A 20092-nucleotide genomic window follows, 5' to 3' on the forward strand; every position below is an offset into this window, starting at 1 on the left:
TCATCAGGGGGCATCCGAGCACTCAACCGACTCGGAGCGAACGGTTAGATATTTTTAATCAAAATTCCGAAAAATTTGTATTCCAAAAATCAACTTTGATTATGAAGCTTCCCGTGTCTGCCGATTACCTCTCCGTCCCAGCGCCGCCGTCGCAACTAGTCACATTTCCGGACGGAAAAGCATATGACGAACTAACCAATGGGTCGACCCCCACTCCACCGCACAATAATGGAGTGGAACGGGCACGCTGGCAGCCAAAAAGAAGAGTGACATTTTTACCTCCAACCTCCAGCCAGCTTCAAGCTGAGTAGCTCCGGTTCTGCTTTTCCGAAGACAGTCCGAGAGCAGCATAAAGCACGGAGGACACTTTTCTTCCGATCCGATCGTTCGTTGCCGTTTTTGCATTTTTGATATTTATTTTATTATTTAATATTATAAATCAGTGGTTCGACCAAGCAAAGCGGTAAGGAGCTGGGACTACGCTACGGGGTAGGGAGTGGGTAAAAATCAAACCACACTCTCGCAACTTTCGGAGACGCAGCAGCCATCACACAAAAACGGACGGACAACGGCAATGACTCAGTCATTTCTCATTTTTGATGGGTCGTCCTGCTGCTGGACGACGACGACAGAAAACTATCCTGCAACCATTTTTCCCAAAACCGAAACCAAACCAGGGCGCAGTCAGCCAACCGGCCAGCAGCAGTAGTAGTTTGGGTTCGTTTGGAATAATATTGTGCCAAATGATAAATGGAATTCGATGGGGTCTTTCCTCCTGGGAGGGGCCACTGGGTAGATGGAAGGGGAGCGATTCGGATGTTCTCTTAGTTTCGAACCGGAATGGTCGTCTGGTTGGACGGAAGCAACAGACTTGAATTGCATTGGGAAATTGTCAGCTGGTGGGATGAGAGGTTGTTAGAGTTGACAGAATTGACAGATTGACTGAATTGACAGATTGACAGATAAATTTAATTCACTGACCACAACATCATAGAGTTCGACGTCCCGGTTGGAAAAGCGTGCAACTAAATTAGGTTGAAAATCAACTGCTCAACAAGAGGAAACAATCCGCAAGCAAGTTGATACTGATTATCAATCGTCCGAAACCGATCCGCTTGCCTCACCTCCCTAAGTGGTAACAAAAGAAAGTCCTCGGAACGTTAAAATCCTGACGCCTCAGCACATTTGAATATTAATTGAAAAGCGATAACCGAAGTCACCGTCTTCGGGGACGAATTTTTTTTTCGTCTCCCCTTAGCTGCTTATAGGAGAAGCTGACGACGTCGGTGGCGGGCGTCATTTTGACGCTTCGCTGCCCTAATTAAACAATTAAAGACACTTAATATCATTATTATTGTTTCGCCTTCGGTTGTGGGTGTCGTCCTGTGTCTGGTCGCCCAGCCTAGCCAACCAGGAGCAGAGCTCCATTCGCTATTGATGATGGGTCGTATTTTTTGATAGTCCAAACCCACCGCCAGTGTTTACTTTCTTCAAGTAGAAGCTTTCTTTTTACGTTTTTTTTTCGTTCGAGTCTGTGGTGCCACCCTTCGAAAATCGATCGGGGCTTAGCAGCCATCGGGAAGTGACAGGACGCGCAATGGCAGGGCAATGTAAACAGTAAGGATTCCACCTTTCCGGTGCAGGTTTCGAGGTTGGCAGTGAGTGAGTGGCGAGTAAAGACACAGAAATTAATTTGATTGAATCATGCTCACGCGATTCGGAGCCGTTCGGCGCGGTAATTGGGATTACCAGTGTGACGGATGCTTTCCTCGCGCCTTCTAATTGAATGATCCGTTTCGACGGTGCACCGGTTTTTCCGCGAGGGCGTGGGGATTGGGGAATTAATTGAATAGCTTTGATGGTGAATTAACTAGCGTCGATTTTTTTTCGCTTTTCCGTTCTTAAGCAGCAGTAACGAAAGATCGGTCAAGAAGGAGAAAAGCGATACCAATGACAAGCTTGAGTGATTTTTAAATCGACTAAAAACCGGAGCGACTGCGATGGGAGATGGGGGGAAAATTTATTCGACTGAGGATGTGGCCACAGGCCACAGGAGCACAACAACGACGACGACGGCAGCTAGATTCGATAACCTTCGAGCGTGACCGAAGCAGGTTCACATTCCTTCTGGCTAGCGCGCTCTCCGAGGGGTGTGAGAGTGCAAGTCCAATTTCGCAAGATAATGATTATTGGATTAGAGATTATTATCGGAGAATCTGGCCGGGCAATTGATGCCAGCTTCGACTTCGACCGGGACACTTCATTGCAGCTCTGCTCTGGCCAGAGCGTGCTTGCGGATTTTAATGGGAAATTAAACGAACGAGGAATGCCGGATTTTCCACTGATTAAGAGGCAATATGGCCTGGCGGGCAAATCGGGGGGAAAACGGTTGGCTAATTAAATTCAGTCGCACACAAATTTATGGCGGAGATTTTTTCGCTCATTTGCTTCATTTGATTTTTATGACATTTTCACCATCGGACGACAGACACGAGCTCTGTGACTTGTGGAGGGTGTCTTAACGGAACGAAACTTTCTCTAAATCATTCCAATTCTGGTTGGTTGTTTTGTTCTACACTTGAAGATTATTATCAGGAAAAAAAGCCATAAGGATGCTGTAAATTTCGACTCTCGGTTGGGCGAGTCGACTGAATAGAGTTTCGCTCAAACAAACTTCATTGCACTCGTAAAGTCGAAAATATTATTTACTTGCTAGTTTGCCAAATCTCCACATTTTCATTACTACACTGGGAAATTTTTACTGATTGCCATTAACATAAGCATGGAGTCATCGAGAATTGAATCCCCCATGTAGTGTGTAGCGAACGAGCACCCTCAAACCATAATTCTCAATCAAAAAAGTGAAACAAAAGTGAAAATTCTGCAGCAAATATTACGGTTTGTTTCGTTTTCGGTTGGCTTCCGGAAAAAGGACACTCCTGGCAAGGGTTTGAGGGTTTGACGTACACTATTCGAACTGCTCCCCCTCCCGGCTTAATCCCCTTTTTCATGCGGGAATATATTATCGGTTAAAATTTTTAGCTCAGCTTTTAAATGAATTATAGCCAAAAAACCAACCGGGTTCCGGTCCTAATTGAGGGGTTCCACATTTTTCGGTCTCCAATCCGGATTGCGTCTAATTTGATTATGATTTATAGTTTGGAACCTAAAACCGAGCATCGAACCTAACAAATGTTTTCTCTCTTTTCCCCATTCCAGGTATGTACACCGTCGGGCAGGACACTCCGGTATAGACAAGTGCACGCACGTTGGAACGAGGTAACCTCCGCAGCTTAATCACCCTTATCTCGCTGAGCTGAGAAAGGATAATTTTCATATCACTTAACGGGATCCCATCGTCGTGGACGTCGACGACGTCGTCGTCGTCGCTTCACCCCGACGACAACGGGTCCAGGAGAAAAATCGCTATTATCTATTTTCATTCACCGATGTCTATAAATCCATTACGGAAATGCATTTCAATAATGAGTCCTCGGTTGGCTCTGGCTCTGGCTCTGTTGCTTCGTGTTCGACGCGGTCTGGCAGCATCACAGGAGAAAGAAAGCCACAAAGCAGCAGTTTCGCTAATGGATCAGACAACCCATCACGACAACGGTGCGGTGCGGTCGCTCTCGCTGTTATGTTTCATCGGAGTAGCGCATTGTGTGTGTGTGTCTGTGTACGGGAAGCGAAGGGGGAGGCCATTTTTCACCGATCTTGATATGACACAATGACGGATCTTAGATATTATCTCCAGGCAGGGCGTTTGTTTCGGCTCCCGGGATGCCGGAGTACCGGAGCACTGAGTGCGGGTTGTCGCCTGCCCTGCGGGTGCCGTCGTTGAAGGAAATAGATCCCCGTTCCACGCACCGCACGGCTGATGGTTCATACGAGCATAAATTTATGCTCCTCTAATGTTACACTCCTCTTGTGATGTAAAAACATTCCATCCGCCACCGCGTGAATATAGGTACTTCATTTTTTTCGGCTCTCGGAAAACAACGACGGGAAAAGAGTTCTGCTCTGCCATTTTTTTCTGCTTCTGCCATACAAAAGGAACCCGTGTCGAGTCCCCGTTCGGCTGTCATTGGCTTCGGTTCCCTTTCTAACGATTATTACTTATATATTTTCCACTTTTTGTTGGTTTATTTTCGGTCGAACCGACGGATTCTGCTCTCAACGAAGGTCCTGTGTGTTTGCAAGTTGCTTTTTATTTCCGCCAACAACCGAAAAAAAATGATATATTTTTGTCGTATCGCATTTCACCCTTTCCATCGATGGTTTTGGCCAGTCCCACCCCACCAATCCAGCTGTGTTCCTCCAATTACAACTAGACTAGCCGATCCTCTTAGAACAAAGAGAAAGTAAACACCAACGCGTGCAACGCGTCCTTGTTCAACTGCACCGAGCCATCATCCAGTGAGTCAGTCAGTCAGTCAGACAATTGATAAAACTACTTACGCGGATTCATCGGTCCGTCCGGACCGTCTCAGCCGGAAGAAAAATCAACCCTTTACCAACAGCCCTTGGACGTTGGCGGCGTCCACTCGCCCACTCATAAAAAGCGGTGTGAAACTCCGCGGCCGGCCGCCGGTCGCCATTGAACGAAACGAACACTTTTCTTGTTTTATCTCCCATTGAAATCATGTCGAACCGTTTCGGATCCGAATCCGAGTGGACCGGATTTAAAACGCGCACTCATCACTGCTAGCACCGTTGCCAGACTTTACTGAAGAAAAATCCGTTGTGTTGCCGTCTAAGTCCTTCTATCACAAGAGAAAGGGTTATAATTTCGTTTCAAAATTAAAAAAGAAGACAAATTTTATCAACAACAAGATGTCTTGAAAGTTTAAGCGTTTGTGCTAATTAATTTTGATGCGTACTGTTATCTAATATACTAGAGTTTCTTTTCAACCGAATGACTCCCGCTCCTTCAAGGAAGCTTTGTTGAATAGCAAATTAGAGAGTGCATCACCTCAAGGCGCGCAATACTGGCTCCTGATTTTGCCTCATCCAACGTCGCATGAATCAACGTAACAAGTTTCGTCGGAAAACCATGTTTTAGCATTATTTGCCACAACTTATTTCGTTTCGACTGAATCGTACGCCGCCTTAAAGTCTACAAACAGATGATGAAACTTGTCTAGTAACTGACGCAGGGAAAATATCTGATCCGTCGTGGAGCGACCTTCACGAAAACCAGTATGGTATTCGCCGCGGAAAAAAAGCTCCGCTATCGGTCTCAGTTTACAGCCACATATTTCGGCAAAATAGTCCTTATGTAGCATTTAAGGTCACTTAAATGCTTAGTGGCTTGCATTTGCATTGCATTAATAATGCTTGTTGAATTGGTGGGTCTTCATCGTATTTATTTTATCGATATTGTTTTCGAATGTATTTGAAGGAAATTGATACTTTTTGAAATCGAATCAGTTCATGATGCTTTGTTTTTGTTTTTATTACTTTTTATGGCGTTTATGGTTGCTCTTAATGGTCTTACATCTTTTTGTCGTCATTTGTAGTCTTTTTGGCATTCTTTTCGCTGTTTTGCCGTCATTTTGTCATCTCTTCATCACTCTTTCTGAATCTATTTATAGCCTTTTCGTCGTTTTATTGTCTGTTTTGTTGCAAAGTTGGCGTTTCTTGGGCGTCTTTTCATCGTATTTTTGTCGTATTTTATCTTTTTCCATTGTATTTTTGCCTACTTGTTGTCGCTTTGTCGTCATCCTTCTGTCGTCTATTTATTATCTGTTTTGCCCTCTCTTCGCTGTCTTTTTCTTCTCTATTTGCTGTTCTTTCAGCATCTTTCCGTCATGGTATTGTGTTTTCTTCATATTCGTGGTCCTTCTGTCATCACTTCGTTGTATTTTTGTTGTCTTTTCATGATATTTGTGCCTTCTCTTCATGGTATTTACGTCATCTGTCGTCGTTTCTCAAAATCTGTTCTGAAATCAAAATCAAAATCTGAAAAAGCGATAATTTCAACGACTTTTTGCAATTTATGTCGCGTTTTTTGTTGCTGTTCGGGTTTTTTTTCGTTTTTTGTCGTCTTTTTGCGATACTTTTGTTGTTGTCCTTCCGACAATTTTTTGCCATTTTTCATCATTCATTATTTTTATCAAAGCAACATAAATGTCTTTTTTCTACCTTATCGTTATACTTTCATCGTCTTTCTGTCATATATTCCACATCGTTTTGTAGAATTTTGTTGTTCTTTGTTGTGTTTTTCGTTCTTTTTATTGGTGTTTTAGCGTCTTTTCAAGGTCGCCATCTTTACTTAGTTTTTTTTCTACTTTTCAGTGATTTCTAGTCGTTTATATCGTCTTTGGCGGCGTTTTTGTTTTTTCGGTCGCTTCTTCGGCTTTCGGCGAGCTTTCATCGTATATTTGTCGTCTTCCGTTGCTGTTTGATAAGCTTTTCACCTACTTGTCATCATCTTTCACCTTTCCATTTCCTCATAACTGCCTTTTCGCCCTTCTATCATTGTCTTTTTGTTATGTTTCTGTCATCTCTTTGTCGTATTGTTGCTGTCTTTTCATGATATTTTTGCCATTTCTTTATTATATTCTCATCTTCTGTTCATCGTTTTAAATGTTTTAAATTTTTTTTTAAATGACTTTTTGCCGTTTTGTAGTCTTTCTGGTTGTAGTTTTGGCGTCTTTAAGTTGTCTTTTTGGGTTTTTTTGTTATCTTTTCATCGTGTTTTGTTGTCCTTTCGTTATCTTTTGTTATTTTTTTCGTCATCTTGCTTGTTGTCGAAACAACGTCTTTTCGCTGTTCTTTCGTCATCTTTCTGTCGGGTAGTTGTCTAAAAACAACGAAAACTTTTTAAGCATATTTTGTCAACTTTTTGTCATTTTTACATGCTTTCTTTGTTTCTTGTCAGTGATCTGTTATTTTATATCGTCTTTTGTGGCATTTTTGTTTGTTCGTTTTTCAGCGTTTTTAAACGTACTGAGTTCTTGTCGTTTACCGTCTTTTTTCTATGGGTTTTCGCCTATTTGTCATCAGCTTTTCGTCAACTTTCCTTTTTGTCATCTGTTTGCTGCCCTTTTCATCATCTTACTGTTGTTTTTTCGATGCCTTTTCGACGTCTTTTTGTCATCTCTTTGTTGTCTTTTCTTCGTATTTTCAACATCTATTTGTATCTTTTCAGTCTTTTATCGTCATTCTTATTGCTCTTTCGACACCTTTTGCCATTTTCGCATCGTCTTGTTGTTTTGCCTTCGTGTCGTTCGTTCGTTGTCTTTCTGTCGTATATTCGACACCTTTTCATCGTTTTTGTCAGCATGTTTTATCGGCTTTCTGGCCCTTTTTAAACGATTTTTTGACATACTTCGTCGAGTTCTTTGTTTTTCTTTTTTTTTTGTTGCTGTTTTGGCATCTTTACATCGTTTCTTTGTTCCTTTTCAGCGATTTGTTGTTATTTCATATCGTAACAAAAACGCTACATTTTGTTTACACGCTTTTTCGGTGGATTTTATCGTGTTTTTGTCGTCTTCTTTATTCAATGGACTTTTTGCCTATTTGTATATTACCTGTTCGTCGTCTTTTTGCTGCCTTTTTGTCGCCTGTTCGTCGTTTTACTGTTGTCTTTTCGACGCCTTTTTTGCCGGGTTTTGTCTCTTTTTTTGTATTTGTATTGTATTCTGTCGTATTTTTGTTTTCTTTTTATCGTATTGACGTCGTTTTTTGCGTCTATTTTTATTTTTTTTTGTCGTTTTATTCGACGGCTTGTACCGTTTTTGTTGTTTTTTTATTGCTGTTTTTGGCGTCTTTTCGTCATCAGTTTTTCTTCGTCTTTCAGTCTTCTTCGTTGTTTGTCGTCTTCTCATAGGCTTTCGTTGTCGTTTCGCCATTTTTATTGCTTATTCATCACCTTTTGCTAGTTTGTGGTCATCTTGTTGTTGTTTTACCTTTGTGTCACTCTTCCGTCGTCTTTCTGTCGTATATTCGACATATTTTCGTCGGTTTCTAGGATGTTTTGTGGCATTTTTAGCGCTTTTCAAACGACTTGTTATCATTTTTTGTTGAATATTTGGCTCTTTTTGTTGCTGCTTTGGTCTTTGTATCTTATGTTCATTTCTTTGCAATATTTTTTGTGGCGTTTTTATTTACACTGCTTTTTACGCGACTGTTATGACGAAAATTTCGGAATTTACGCGATTTTGTTTTACGCGGAACGAATCATTCGTAAAAAAAGCGACTGGAGTTTACTCCTTTTTCAGCGGTTTTTCGTCGTGATTTTGTCGTGTTTCGTCTTTTTTTTAACGGGCTTTTCACCTATTGGTCATCACCTTTTGATTATGTCGACTTGTTGTTACCTTTTAGCCATTTCTGCGTCGTCTTTTTATCGTCTATTTGCTATTTATACGTTTTTTCCTCGTCTTGTCGTCATTTTATTGTTGTCTTTTTGTCATCTCTTTGTTGTCTTTTCTTCGTATTCGTCGTCTTTTTGTCCTTTCTATCCTATCCTTCGTCGTCTGTTCGTAGTTTTTACGTCTATTTTTGTGTTTTAACCACTTTCTTCGGCGGTTTTTGCCCTTTTTGTTGTCTTTTTTGTTGCTATCTCCAAAATCTTTGTTTTTTGTCATCTTTTCATCATCTTTTGGCGTTGTTTTGCCATTTTTTTTTTGTTACCCTTTCGTCACCTTTGGCATTTTTCGTCGTCTTGTTCGTCTTGTTGTTGTTTTGCCTTTGTGTCATTCTTCCGCCGTCTTTCTGTTGTATATTCGATATCTCTTCATCGTTTTTTGAGCATGTTTTGTCGCCTTTTTAGCACTTTCGTGTTGTTTGGACGTTTTGTTGTTCTTTGCCATTTGTCTTTCTTTTTTTCGACGTATTTTTGCCATCTTTACATGTTTTTTTTTTGTCGCTTTTCAGCAATTTTATATCGTATTTTGTGACTTTTTTGTTTGCTAGCTTTTCATCCTATTTTCGTCGTGTTCCCTTTTTACCAATGGGCTTCAATTCGTCATCACCTTTTTGTCATCTTTTTGTTGCCTTTTTACCGCATCTGCGTTATCTTTTGGTTCTTTTTTCGGTGCCAGACAAAAAATTGCATCGTCTGTTGTCACCGTTTCGCCGTTTTTTTATTCGTTTCGTCAACTTTTTGCCATTTTTTCGCCGTTCTGTTTGTTCTCAATACAGCGAAAATGTTGTCTTTTTACAGTCTTTGTGAGTTCTTCCGGTGTCTTTTTCGCCCTTTTGAAGCTTTTTAAACGACTTTTTGTCATTCTGTGTCATGTTTTTGTCGCTGTTTTAATCGTATTTCGTCAACTTGTTGGAAGCCTGCTTTTGGCATTTTTTGTCGCTCTTCCGGAAGTTTTTGCTCTTTTTAATGTCCTTTTTGCTGCTGTTTTGGCGTATTTCTGTCGTCATTCCATTGTTGTTTTTTTGTCCTTTCGTCGCTTTTTCGACATTTTTCCGCCGTTTTATTTGTTCTGAATACCGTTTTTACCGTCTTTTCGTCATCTATCACTATCACTATCGTGTTGTATTCGTCATCTATTCGTTGTCATTCGTTTGTTCGTCGTTGCATGTTTGAAGCTTTTTGAAGCTTTTTAAATATCTTTTTGTTGTTTTTTCGTCTTTTTAGTTGTGGTTTTAGCATCTGTTCGTCATTTTTGTCATCGTAATCTTGTGTTTTTTCCGTCATATTCCTTTCGCTATATTATCGTCAGCTTTTCATCGTATTCTCACTATCGTTTCAACACTTTTTCGTCATGTTTCCATTGTTGTCTTTTCACCACTTCTTCCTCGTATTTTTGTCCCTTTTTTGGCGTTCTTTCATCATGTTTTGGCCATCTTTACATGTTCTTTTGTACTTTTTTGCAATTTGTGGTCTTTTTATATCATCTTTGATGGCTTTTTGTTTGCTTGCCTTTCATCTCATTTTTGTCGTTTTCTGGCTTTTTGCAATGGATTTATTACCTTTTTTCGCCACCATTCCATCGTCTTTTTACTACAGCTTCATCGTATTTTCGTGGTCTATTTGCTGTCTTTTTGCCGTGCTTTCGTCATCTTTTCGCCATCCTATTTTTGTCTTTTCGACGCCTGTGTAGTTTCATCGTCTGTTTGTGTTGCTTTCGTTGACAGCTTTTGCCATTTTTGTCTGTTGTTGTTGTCGTTGTGACGTCTTTTCGTCCTCATTTTGCCGTCTTTTGTCATCTTTCTATAGTTCTATTCGCCATTTTTTGTTGTTGCCCTTTCATCACTTTTTTGCCATTTTTTTGTAGTCCTGTTTGTTGTCAAGACAACAAAAATGTTGACTTTTTACTGCCTTTCTGTCGTTCTTTTGTCCTCTTTCTGTCGTTTATTCGACATACTTTTTATCTTTTTCGTGCTTTTTAAACGACTTTTTGTTATTCTTTACAGTGCTCTTTATTGTTCTGGTTGCTATTTTGGCGTCCTTTCGTCTACATTTATAATGCCTACTTCGGGTATTTTGTGTCGCTTTTCTGCCGTTTTCGTCGGCTTTTTGCTGCTGTTTCTACGGTTTTTGCCCTTTCGTCTCTTTTTTTGACATTTTTTCATTGTTTTACTTGTTTCCAATACAGCAAAAATGTTGTCCTTGTACTGTCTTTTTGACAACATGGAGTCATTAATCTGAATCTTCCCTTTTTAATTCATTTTTTGTTAGAGTAAACCCTCTTTACAATTGTGTTCGTTTTTTCTCCTAGAAGAACTCTATTGGAAAATTTTCATATCGGTTCTTAAACAATAAAGTTATGCTTTACGGCATTATGGCAAAGGGAGCAGGTAGAAATTTCAGTTTGACTTTTTCGCAAAGTTTTTAAAAATCCGCAGATACTAAATCCGTGGAACTACGGTTAAATCCGCAGATCTTGCACCACTGGCACTCACTTCCAGTCACTACTGTTTGGATTATGGCCTCCCACTACCCCGATAATCTTGTCTTTACAGGCCAGACATCAACAACGTCGACGACGACGACGACGACGACGACGGGGTGAAAGATATGAAATTGTAGCATAAAATTTGATGTTTTTCGAATCGCGGCGCTGCTGCGCTGCTGGTCGGTCCTTCACAGCATGCTGTGATTGTTATTGCCGGTCGTTCGATTTTTCCTGGTTCCGCCCTTTTCCGCGTCCGCCGAGTGACGAGTGGTGGGGGGTGGGTGGGTGGGTGGTATGTTTTGAAATAATATTTGAAGATTATTAGGTTAAAAGTGGCGCGTTAAAAGATCGAACCTCGTTGTCGTCGGCTAACACGAAGGGCAAACAATGCGAGGCAGAGGCGTGCTGGCGAATAAAAATCGATATTAATTACAGATTTGGCCGGACCCTGCCGACTGGACCGGGACTGGACCGGGAGGATTTACATTTGACGTTCCGTCCGCGTTGACTAATGATGACAAATAATGGAGAACAGCGAGCCCAGCAGCGCCCGCTCGGGGTCGGGGGTTGGCACACCTAATTCTTATGCCATTTATTACGATTATGATGATTACGGGGACGCGTGGTGTGGTGCGAAGGGGGAGGTGGGGCGGGGTCCAATCGGAACGCCACCATCACGGGAGGAACGAGCGGGGGGAACCATGCGAAATGTCAATTTTTCATTATTTGTCAAATGAGTGCTTTCTCTTTGGGGCGCTATTCGTCCCGGTTCGCTTTTTTTCGCTCCCGTAGCCTGCTAGGATGATGGTGTAATTTTTGATTAATCATTGAGTGGACGTCGACGATGTCGTCGACGACGACGACAGTGACGATGAGGTTGTGGTGGACTACGGCTTTCTTTCCCGAGCGCTGGATTGCGAACCCAACAGTGTACCAAATATTGACTAATTTATGATCCGGGCCAAATGTAAATAGGAATCCACACACTGCTGCTTTGCTGTCCCGACGACTGATGCTCTGCGGTGTCGATTTATTTTCATTACTATTGCTGCTGGTCTCTGTGTGTTCCGACAGTCCAAGCTGGACACAGGATTCCTTTTAGTTCGACTTTGACATTACGTAAGCTGAGGTTTCTAATCCAGATCAACTGTCTGTTCGCTGTGGTGAGATATAGGAAACAGTCTTCGAGTCCAAGTAGAGGAGCCCACTGCTGCACTGGCAGCTGCCGCCATAATTCATACGGAAGCCAGCCTTAGCGAGCGGCCAAACGACCAGGGGCCATGTGTTGCGAGTCGTCTAGTTGTTTGGTATCAGTCGAAAAAATAATCCTTTTGCAGGAGGGATTTCTGCCTTTTGCAATATTTTTTTTCCTCCACACTTCTGAAACAAACCCGAACCTGCCGGAGTTTGTGTGTCGAATGTAGCTCAAGCTTCGGTCCCGATTCCGTCCGGTGTGTCATGTCCTCGACGAAAAAAGGACCACACACGACCGGCAGCGACTAGATGTATGTAAATAGATATAAATTTTATAAATACACACGTTCGAAGCAGTCAGCCAGCCAGCCAGCCAGCGGCTGGCAGGAGGCTTCCAGATATTACTTGATGAGTCTTTCTCGGGCAGATGCTGCTGGTGAGAATATCTCTCATATCTCCGGCCGGAAAAAAGCGGGAAGCCAAAAAATGATATATACCTCTTGGTATTACCATTTCAAATCACTCGACCGTTACTTTTCTGTTTCATGTGCTGCTTTTTCGGGGCAAATATCAGTCTCGCTGTACAATGATGATGTCTACCGGCAGGCAGGCAGGCAGGCAGCCAACCATCCAACCAACCAGCCAAAGCAGTCAGCCAGCATCATCAAGATTATCTATCACATTATTCTCGAATTCGTGGTTACCCGCCAGTCCGCTAGCTTTCTCCCGGATCTTCTAGGAATTCTCGACGACTACGACGACGACGACGGTAGTCACAAACGACATCCACTCATCCTTGCTGTCAAGTGCCGGGCACGGAAACAGAACCTGCCAGCAGCGTCAAACGAGCGCGACCATCAACGGGGAAAAAATATTGAAAAATATTATTTATTTGTACATTTACAACTCGGTAATGTAATTGCGCTCCGTTCGAACCACGGAACCGGAAGAGATCCCTGCGCGTATTGATCTCTCCCGACCGAGCCGGAGCCGGAGCTGGAGGGGGATGGGATTTGATAACCGGACCGGCAAAAAAGAGCGATGCCGTAATTAAAAGCAGGAGACAGCACTTGAAAGTTTGCCACCACTTGAATTTTAACGATTTGTTCTCTATTCATCGCTGCCATCGACTGTGTAGCGAGTGCGGCTTTACGGGAGTACGGAGTAGTCGGTTGACTGAATCGAAAACCGATGCCGGAATGGGAATGGGAATGGCGATGGGAGGATTCACGGCAGGCAGGAACTGCCGACTGTGGGCGCGCGGTTTTTCCATAATTTTCCCTGTGACAGTGCAAGCCATCAATCTATTGAAATTGATACACTCATTAACGGCAGTATGGCATCATCAGCGAGCGAGGACGACGACGACGATGACAGCTTCGCTGGTTGGTTGGTGGAAGTCATTACCCTGATTAATTCAGGTGCACAACCGTGCGATGTGCTTTTGAATTGACTGGGGGCTGCGTAACCCCCCCGAAGCAGGGGAGAGATCTTTAACCCCTGCGGGAATTTGTTTGTCGGAGGGGAGTTCAAGAAATGAGGTTGCTATCTTTGATAGTTTCTCTTAAAGGGTTGGTTTCTGTAAATGAAGTCCTACTGAGTTGGCTATAAACCAGATTCGTCACTCAGAAAAAAAAAATTAAATTTTCGAATAATTGATCATCTTTATAATCCAGTTACAACAGCTTTTATTATCCCTGAATGCAACAAGACTTCGCAACAGGACTGACGGTTTTTACTGCGACAATATGGAAATCATTCTCGGATTTCATTATCGATGTAAGACTTTTACGATGACATTCGTTCCCACATGCCAAGGTTGGCGGCACTGGGCACTGGGCGCCAGTGCCGAATGTCGGAGACAACCGCAACAAAAGCCCGAATCCTTTTGCCGCGTTGTAAATTCCCTTGTTTTGGAGGATTTTTTTTTGCTGCTGGCCACGTTTACGCTTTGTACAATACATAAAAGCGGGAGTCGTCGATGACGACGGCACTGTTGTCTGCCCATTCCGAAGTGCGCCGGAGTACTTTTGCGGCTTAGACCCTCTCCTTCTGGCTTCTGGCCACCGAATCATTGACGCAAATATTCTAACGATAGTCCGAGGAACGACCAACCGAAAAATATGAAACGAAACCGACAGACCGACAATATAATCTATACCCTATTTATGAATATGTAGAATTTTTCCCTGCTCCCGTTCCGGTCATTATTGTAAGTATCCTTACCCCTCCTCCCACTTGTGTGTCTGTGTGCTGTGTGCCTTTTATCATTCAACTGTTTTGCAAAAATTTCAAACACAAATGCAAACACACACACGGCGCCGGCGAAAAGGATTGGCGAGGGGATCAAAACGATCGCCGAAATTGAAAAATTATGTCCTTTTCTTTATGCCTTCACACGCGAATCGCCCGGCACGATGAGCAGCAGCAGCAGCAGCAGGGGCCATTATTGCGGTCGTCATTAGCTGCCCACACCGCGCGGCGCGCGGTCAACCCACACTCACACACACTCAAACAATTCAACGCAGGCAGAGCCTTTCGCATGATTACTATTATTTTGCTTGTCGGTTTGGTCCCCACCGTCACCTTCACCCCGGCGGATACACCGAGTACCGAAACGGCCGGCGAAAGGAACAATTCCACGCTTTTAGCATTATTGTCATTTGTCAAAAACAAAAAATTCGGTGGGTTTTTTTCGGATCGATTTTCCTACTACCTTTTTAAGTTAAGGTTGTTGGAACCGCCTGCTGTGATGTGACGCTGTGAGTGAGAGGAGAAAAATCCAAATACCAAACAGTACGCAGCGATTCTGATTGCGTGCGTTAGTGTCTCCGGGGTAGGCTAGGTACGGTACGGTGGCAGCGTACGCAGTACGCAGGCAGGCAGCAAGACAGTTATTAATAAATTTGATGAGTTTTCTATGTTTCGTCTGATTTCGGGCTTAAAATTGTCGAAATTAGTTTCCTTCCCGTTCCACCCCTTCGGGGTGGTACCTCTGACGACGACGTCGACGAAGTCGACGCTCTTTACTCGCACCGGCGGTGCCGGTGCGATCAATTGTTGATGGTGAATTGTCAGGACGACGCACGGCGCAGGGGAGCTGCGAGAATGAAATACTTTACAAGAACTTTCTTTTGATTGAGCAAACCGGCAGCTCCGGGAACCGAACAGAAACAGCCAGCAGTTTGATTGAGCTTCTTACTGTGGTGAAATTCTTCCTGCGCCCCTTCCCAGCCCGGCCCGAGCCAAGGCAAGCCACACCAAAAACCCAGTCCCTATTGTTGATAGTCGAAATCGAAGACGCTTTGTTTTCTCCAATTCGAAGGAATTCAACTGAAAAGAGAGCTGTTTCTGTGTATGTACACCGGAACTTACTCCTTCTGACGGAACGGAACGGAACCAGAATTGGGGATATTAATTTCTCATCATATATCTTAGGTACTGGAGGGGGCGGGAGGAGCCAGCAACCTTCCAGACAAGCGATAGTTGAAAATTCTTGTCTGAAAATGAGCAAAGATTTAAACGAAATTTACGCTCCCTTTCCCCGGTAACGTTTTGCTGCTGCTGCTACTGCTGCTCCTTTCAAATTGGCTGACAGCATCAAACCAGTAGCAGCAGCCTGTCGAGCGAAACTGCCAGCGGAACTCAAGCGAAAGGATTTGCGGTATCGTATTTAGAATTTTGATTTATCACCACCCTCTGCCATCAATCCCGCCGTGTGCTTTCTCTCGCCGGGCGGGCGGTGATGGTGGTGCTGCTGCTGCTGCTGCTTGGGAAAATTAATGAAACAGATCAGAATCGAATCGGAGGTGAATTTGTTACTGATGCCAAACTGGCTTCCTGGCGCTGACTGTCGACTGTCGGCTGTCGGCTGTCGGTAGAGCTCGGGGTGGTGGTGCAAAGTCTAGCACACATTCTGACGGCTCCCGTAATTGTAAGTGCTGTTAGAGAGTAAGACAGGGTTGGGATGGAAACTACATAGTAGGCACTGAACGACACTAGCGTCTCCAAAATTAAATGAAAGGTGGGGCACCCAACCTTTCAAAAGAATAGGATGGCGATCTCTTATCACTTATCTCAGAAATATCGGCCGGTTAGGTTCAAAACTTCGGACTTTCAGGTGCAATTGAATGAAAAATTGATATTGGACTTGAAAAGTAGACTTGACTCATAGGACATTGAATTAGACTTGAATTTGGTCTAATTGGAACTTGAAATTCTACTTCAAATCGGACATGGAAAAGAAATTAGACATGAAGTTTTACTTCAAATTGTATGGTTTTGCTCTCACTTTCCTTTCCTTTATTTCTTTTTGCATCGGTTTCCTTTTTGCGGTCCCATGTTTCCTATTTTACTGTTCATTCGTTGTTTTCTGTCCCATTCCCCCTATTTTCAGTCCTGTTTTTCTTCATGTTTTTCACACGATTTTTGTAAATTTCTTTCCCATGTTCTGTCTTTTCTCTTGTTTTCCCTGTTTCCATTTCCAGCTTTTGTCTTTTTCTAACTTATTTTATCTCCATTTGATGTCGTTTTTCATCTTCGTCTGTTCCGCTTTTCCTCTTTAAGGTGCACCGTTTTTCCTTCTTTCCGGTAAAGTTTATTTTATTTCTGGCCCCATTTTTTCTCTTAATTTTTCGGGTTTCCTTGTTTATCTCCAGGTTTTCGTTTTTTATCGTCCGCCTTACGTTTTGCTAGTCCATTAGTCCGCTTTTCCTGTTTTTCTTTTCGTCTTTTTCAGTGTTAGTTTTCCGTTATTTATGTCATATTTCTCTCTTTATATTTTATTTCATTTCTTTTTCCCATTTTCGTCGTTTCCTCTATAGGTTTTCTCTTCTCTCGCTTGCTATTCTGCTTTTTCTTTTAATTTTCTGTTGTTCCTATCTTCTTTTCTCTCGTTATTGCTTCTTTCTGACTCGCTGTTACCTTTTTCTTTATTCTTTTCGTCTTCTTTTCCTGTCCTTGTCCCGTCTTTCTCTCTTTTCCAGAGTCCACATTTTCCGTTTCCTCTATTCCATTTTTCGTCTTTTTTTCCTCGTTTGCAAGCCCAGGTCCGGCGTCTTTTTGTCATTTTCTGTACCGTTTCGATTTTTTTCTTTTTTTTCGATTTTTGTCTGTTTGCTCTTCCTCTTATTATGCCCTGTTTTTTCTCATTTTCTTCCTTCCTGTCATGTTCTGTTTTATTCCTGTTGTCTTCCGTTTTCTTTCTTTTTTCTCAATTTTTTTAGTGTCCCATTTTTCCTTTTTTTTTATTTTCTATTCTTCCGTATCTATATTTTCTCGTTTTGTTTTCTTTGTCGTTTTATTTATGGTGTGTTCTTCTTTGCCCTCATTTGCTGTCTTTTCTCTTCCGCCTTGCATATCTTTTTATTACTCCTTATTTATTTTCATTTTTCCTCGTTTTTTCTCCTGTTTGCTTCGTTTTCTTTGTTTTTCTCTTTTTATGTTGTTTCTTTTTTCGGGGCTTTTCTATTTTGTCTTATATTTTCACATGGTTTACTGCTTTTCTGTTCCGATTTTTCTCTTTTCCAGTTCCATTTTTACCATTTTTACCATCCAGTGTTTCTCTTTTCCTCGTTTTTCTTATTTTCTGTCTCGTGTATTTCTCGTTTCATTACTTTTGCTTTTTTCTTTGCCATTTTGTCCTTTTTTTAAATCCTATTTTTCATTCTTATATTATTTTCTTTCCCGTTTTCCGTTTTTCGAACCGTTCCGTTTTTCCCCTTTATGGTGCCCCGTTTTTCCATCTTTTCTCTCATGTTTACACTGAAGTCGCTTTTTACGAGGTTTTTTATGCGACTATTTTTACGCGAATTTCGGAATTTCGCGGTTTTTTTTACGCGAATTTCGGAATTTACCCGGTTTTTTACGCGAATTTCGGAATTTACGTGGTTTTTTACGCGAATTTCGGAATTTACGCGTTTTTTTACGCGATTTTCGGAATTTACGCGGTTTTTTTAATGCAAATTTCCGAATTTACGCGATTTTTGGAATTTACACGGTTTTTTTAAATGTGAATTTCGGAATTTACATGTTTTTTTTACGCGAATTTCGGAATTTACGCGATTTTTTAATGCGAATTTCGGAATTTTCGCGGTTTTTTTTACGCGAATTTCGGAATTTACGCGGTTTTTTTACGCGGGACGTATCCTTCGCGTAAAAAGCGACTTGAGTGTATTTTGTTTCAAGTCCCTTTTTCCAGTTCCTCTCCGGTTTCTCTTTTCTATCTTCCATTTTTCGTTGTTCTTTAGTCCGTTTTTTGTGTTTTTCTTTTCTTTTTTTCTGTCCCATTTTTACATTTTTTGTCCCATCTTTCTCCCTTTATATTCCGTTTAATTGCTTTTTACTCGTTTCTGTTTCGGTTTTCTTCTTTCTCTCTTTTCGCTAGTCTACTTTCCTCGTTTGGTTTCTATTGTTTTTCTATTTTTCTGTCTCGTTTCTCCTTCTTTCTATCTGCTGTTTCCTTGTTAGTTCATGCTTTTCTCTTCTTTTCCTGTCCTGTTTTTCGCCCTTTTCCTGCGCTCATAATTTCATCGACTCCGTTTTTCATATTTTTTCGTCTTTTTCAGACCAAGACCAGGCGTGTTTTGTCATTTTCTGTCCCGTTTCAACTTTTTTCAACACGATTTCTGTTTCATTTTTCGTTTTCGTCTGTTCCGTTCTTTCTCTTATTGTATGGTGCTTGTGCTTCTCTACTTTCACGTTCTGTTTTTCTTTTCTATTTATCCCTTTTGTCTTTTTCTTGCTTTCGTATGTTCTAGTCTTGCTCCCGTATGTTCTAGCCAGTTCATCCTCATTTTCTTTCACGTTTTTTCATGATTTTTTCCTCTTTATACTCATTATTCTTCATTTCGCTCATTTTGGTCATCTTTTTCTGTCCAGTGTTCTCACTTTTGCCTCGTTTTTCCTCTTGTCTTCTTGTCTGTTTTTCTCCATCTTATGTTCCCTTTTTCCTCACATTCTGTCACGTATTTTCTTTCCTTTTTCCCTTTTCATTTTCCTTTCGGTTTAATTTAATTTCGTCTTATCACATGTTTTATCTCTTTTCTGTTTCGTTTTTCCTGTTTTCTAATCCCGATTTCTTTATTGTTTTTTTTTACTCTCAATTTTTTTATCAACTGTTGTTCATCTTTTTCCATCCAGTTCGCTCGTTTTAAGCGACGTGTTCCCTTTTTTTCTCACCGGTTTTCTCGTTTTCCACATTTTTTATCTCTTTTTATGCTTTGTTTTTCCTCGCATTCTGTCACGTACTTCTCTTTTTCTTTTATTTTTACCAGTTTTTTTCTATTTCGTCTTATTCTCTCACTCATTTTACCTCTTAGTTCCTTTTTTCTCTTTTCCAGTCTCATTTTTCCACTTTTTTATGTCTTTTTTCCTTGTCTGTAGCGTTTTTTTTTATTTTTGCTCTCACTTTCCTTCCATTTTGCTTCTTTTTCTCTCGTTTCTCTTTTTTATATTCCGTATTTTCTGTTTTATTGTTTTTCTTCGTTTTCTGTCCCGTTTTGTATTGTTTTCAGTCTTGTTTTTTCTCATATTTCTCTCTCGATTTTTATTATTTTCTTTCCCGTTCTCCGTCCTTTCTCTTCTCATGTTCCCACTTTTCTTTTATTCCTTGTTAGTTTTAATCTTTTACTCGTTAATTACAGACTATGTAGCTTGTTAAATGTTAACTGTCAGGAAACAGAACAATGAAACAATGACTAAATACGGAGAAAAAACAGCAAAAAGACGGCGCAAAGGCGACGAAAACGCAAAACATAGAAAGATGACGAAACCGAAAAGATGATGATGAACAGGTAGCGAAAATATGTTGAAATTTTTGACTATAGAAGTCAAAAATACGACGAAAATTAAATAAAAAGGCAACGAAAAGGCGCCAAAACAAAGATTACTCATGTCTGACACGCGCCTTAGTTACTAAAAAACAAAAAAAGACGTCTTAAAAGCGTGGAAAAGGCGATAAAACATGCAAAAAAGACGACGAAAATATGGCGGATATACGACAGAAAGATGACGAAAAAACGACAAAAAGGTAATAAAAA

The 20092-nt window shown here is 41.4% G+C and overlaps 1 protein-coding gene across 1 annotated transcript in view; it reads left to right on the top strand.

The window, feature by feature from the left end:
• The first annotated feature begins 3485 nt into the window (after window positions 1-3485).
• The window catches only part of LOC128739290 (homeobox protein cut), a 64367-nt gene continuing 47760 nt past the window's right edge, over window positions 3486-20092 (top strand). Inside the window, exon 1 of the mRNA XM_053834769.1 lies at window positions 3486-3620. Within this exon, the coding sequence (XP_053690744.1) occupies window positions 3486-3620 (135 nt within the window). The remainder of the gene's footprint in view (window positions 3621-20092) is intronic.

Source organism: Sabethes cyaneus, chromosome 3 (genome assembly GCF_943734655.1).
Source record: "Sabethes cyaneus chromosome 3, idSabCyanKW18_F2, whole genome shotgun sequence".
Lineage (NCBI taxonomy): Eukaryota > Metazoa > Arthropoda > Insecta > Diptera > Culicidae > Sabethes > Sabethes cyaneus.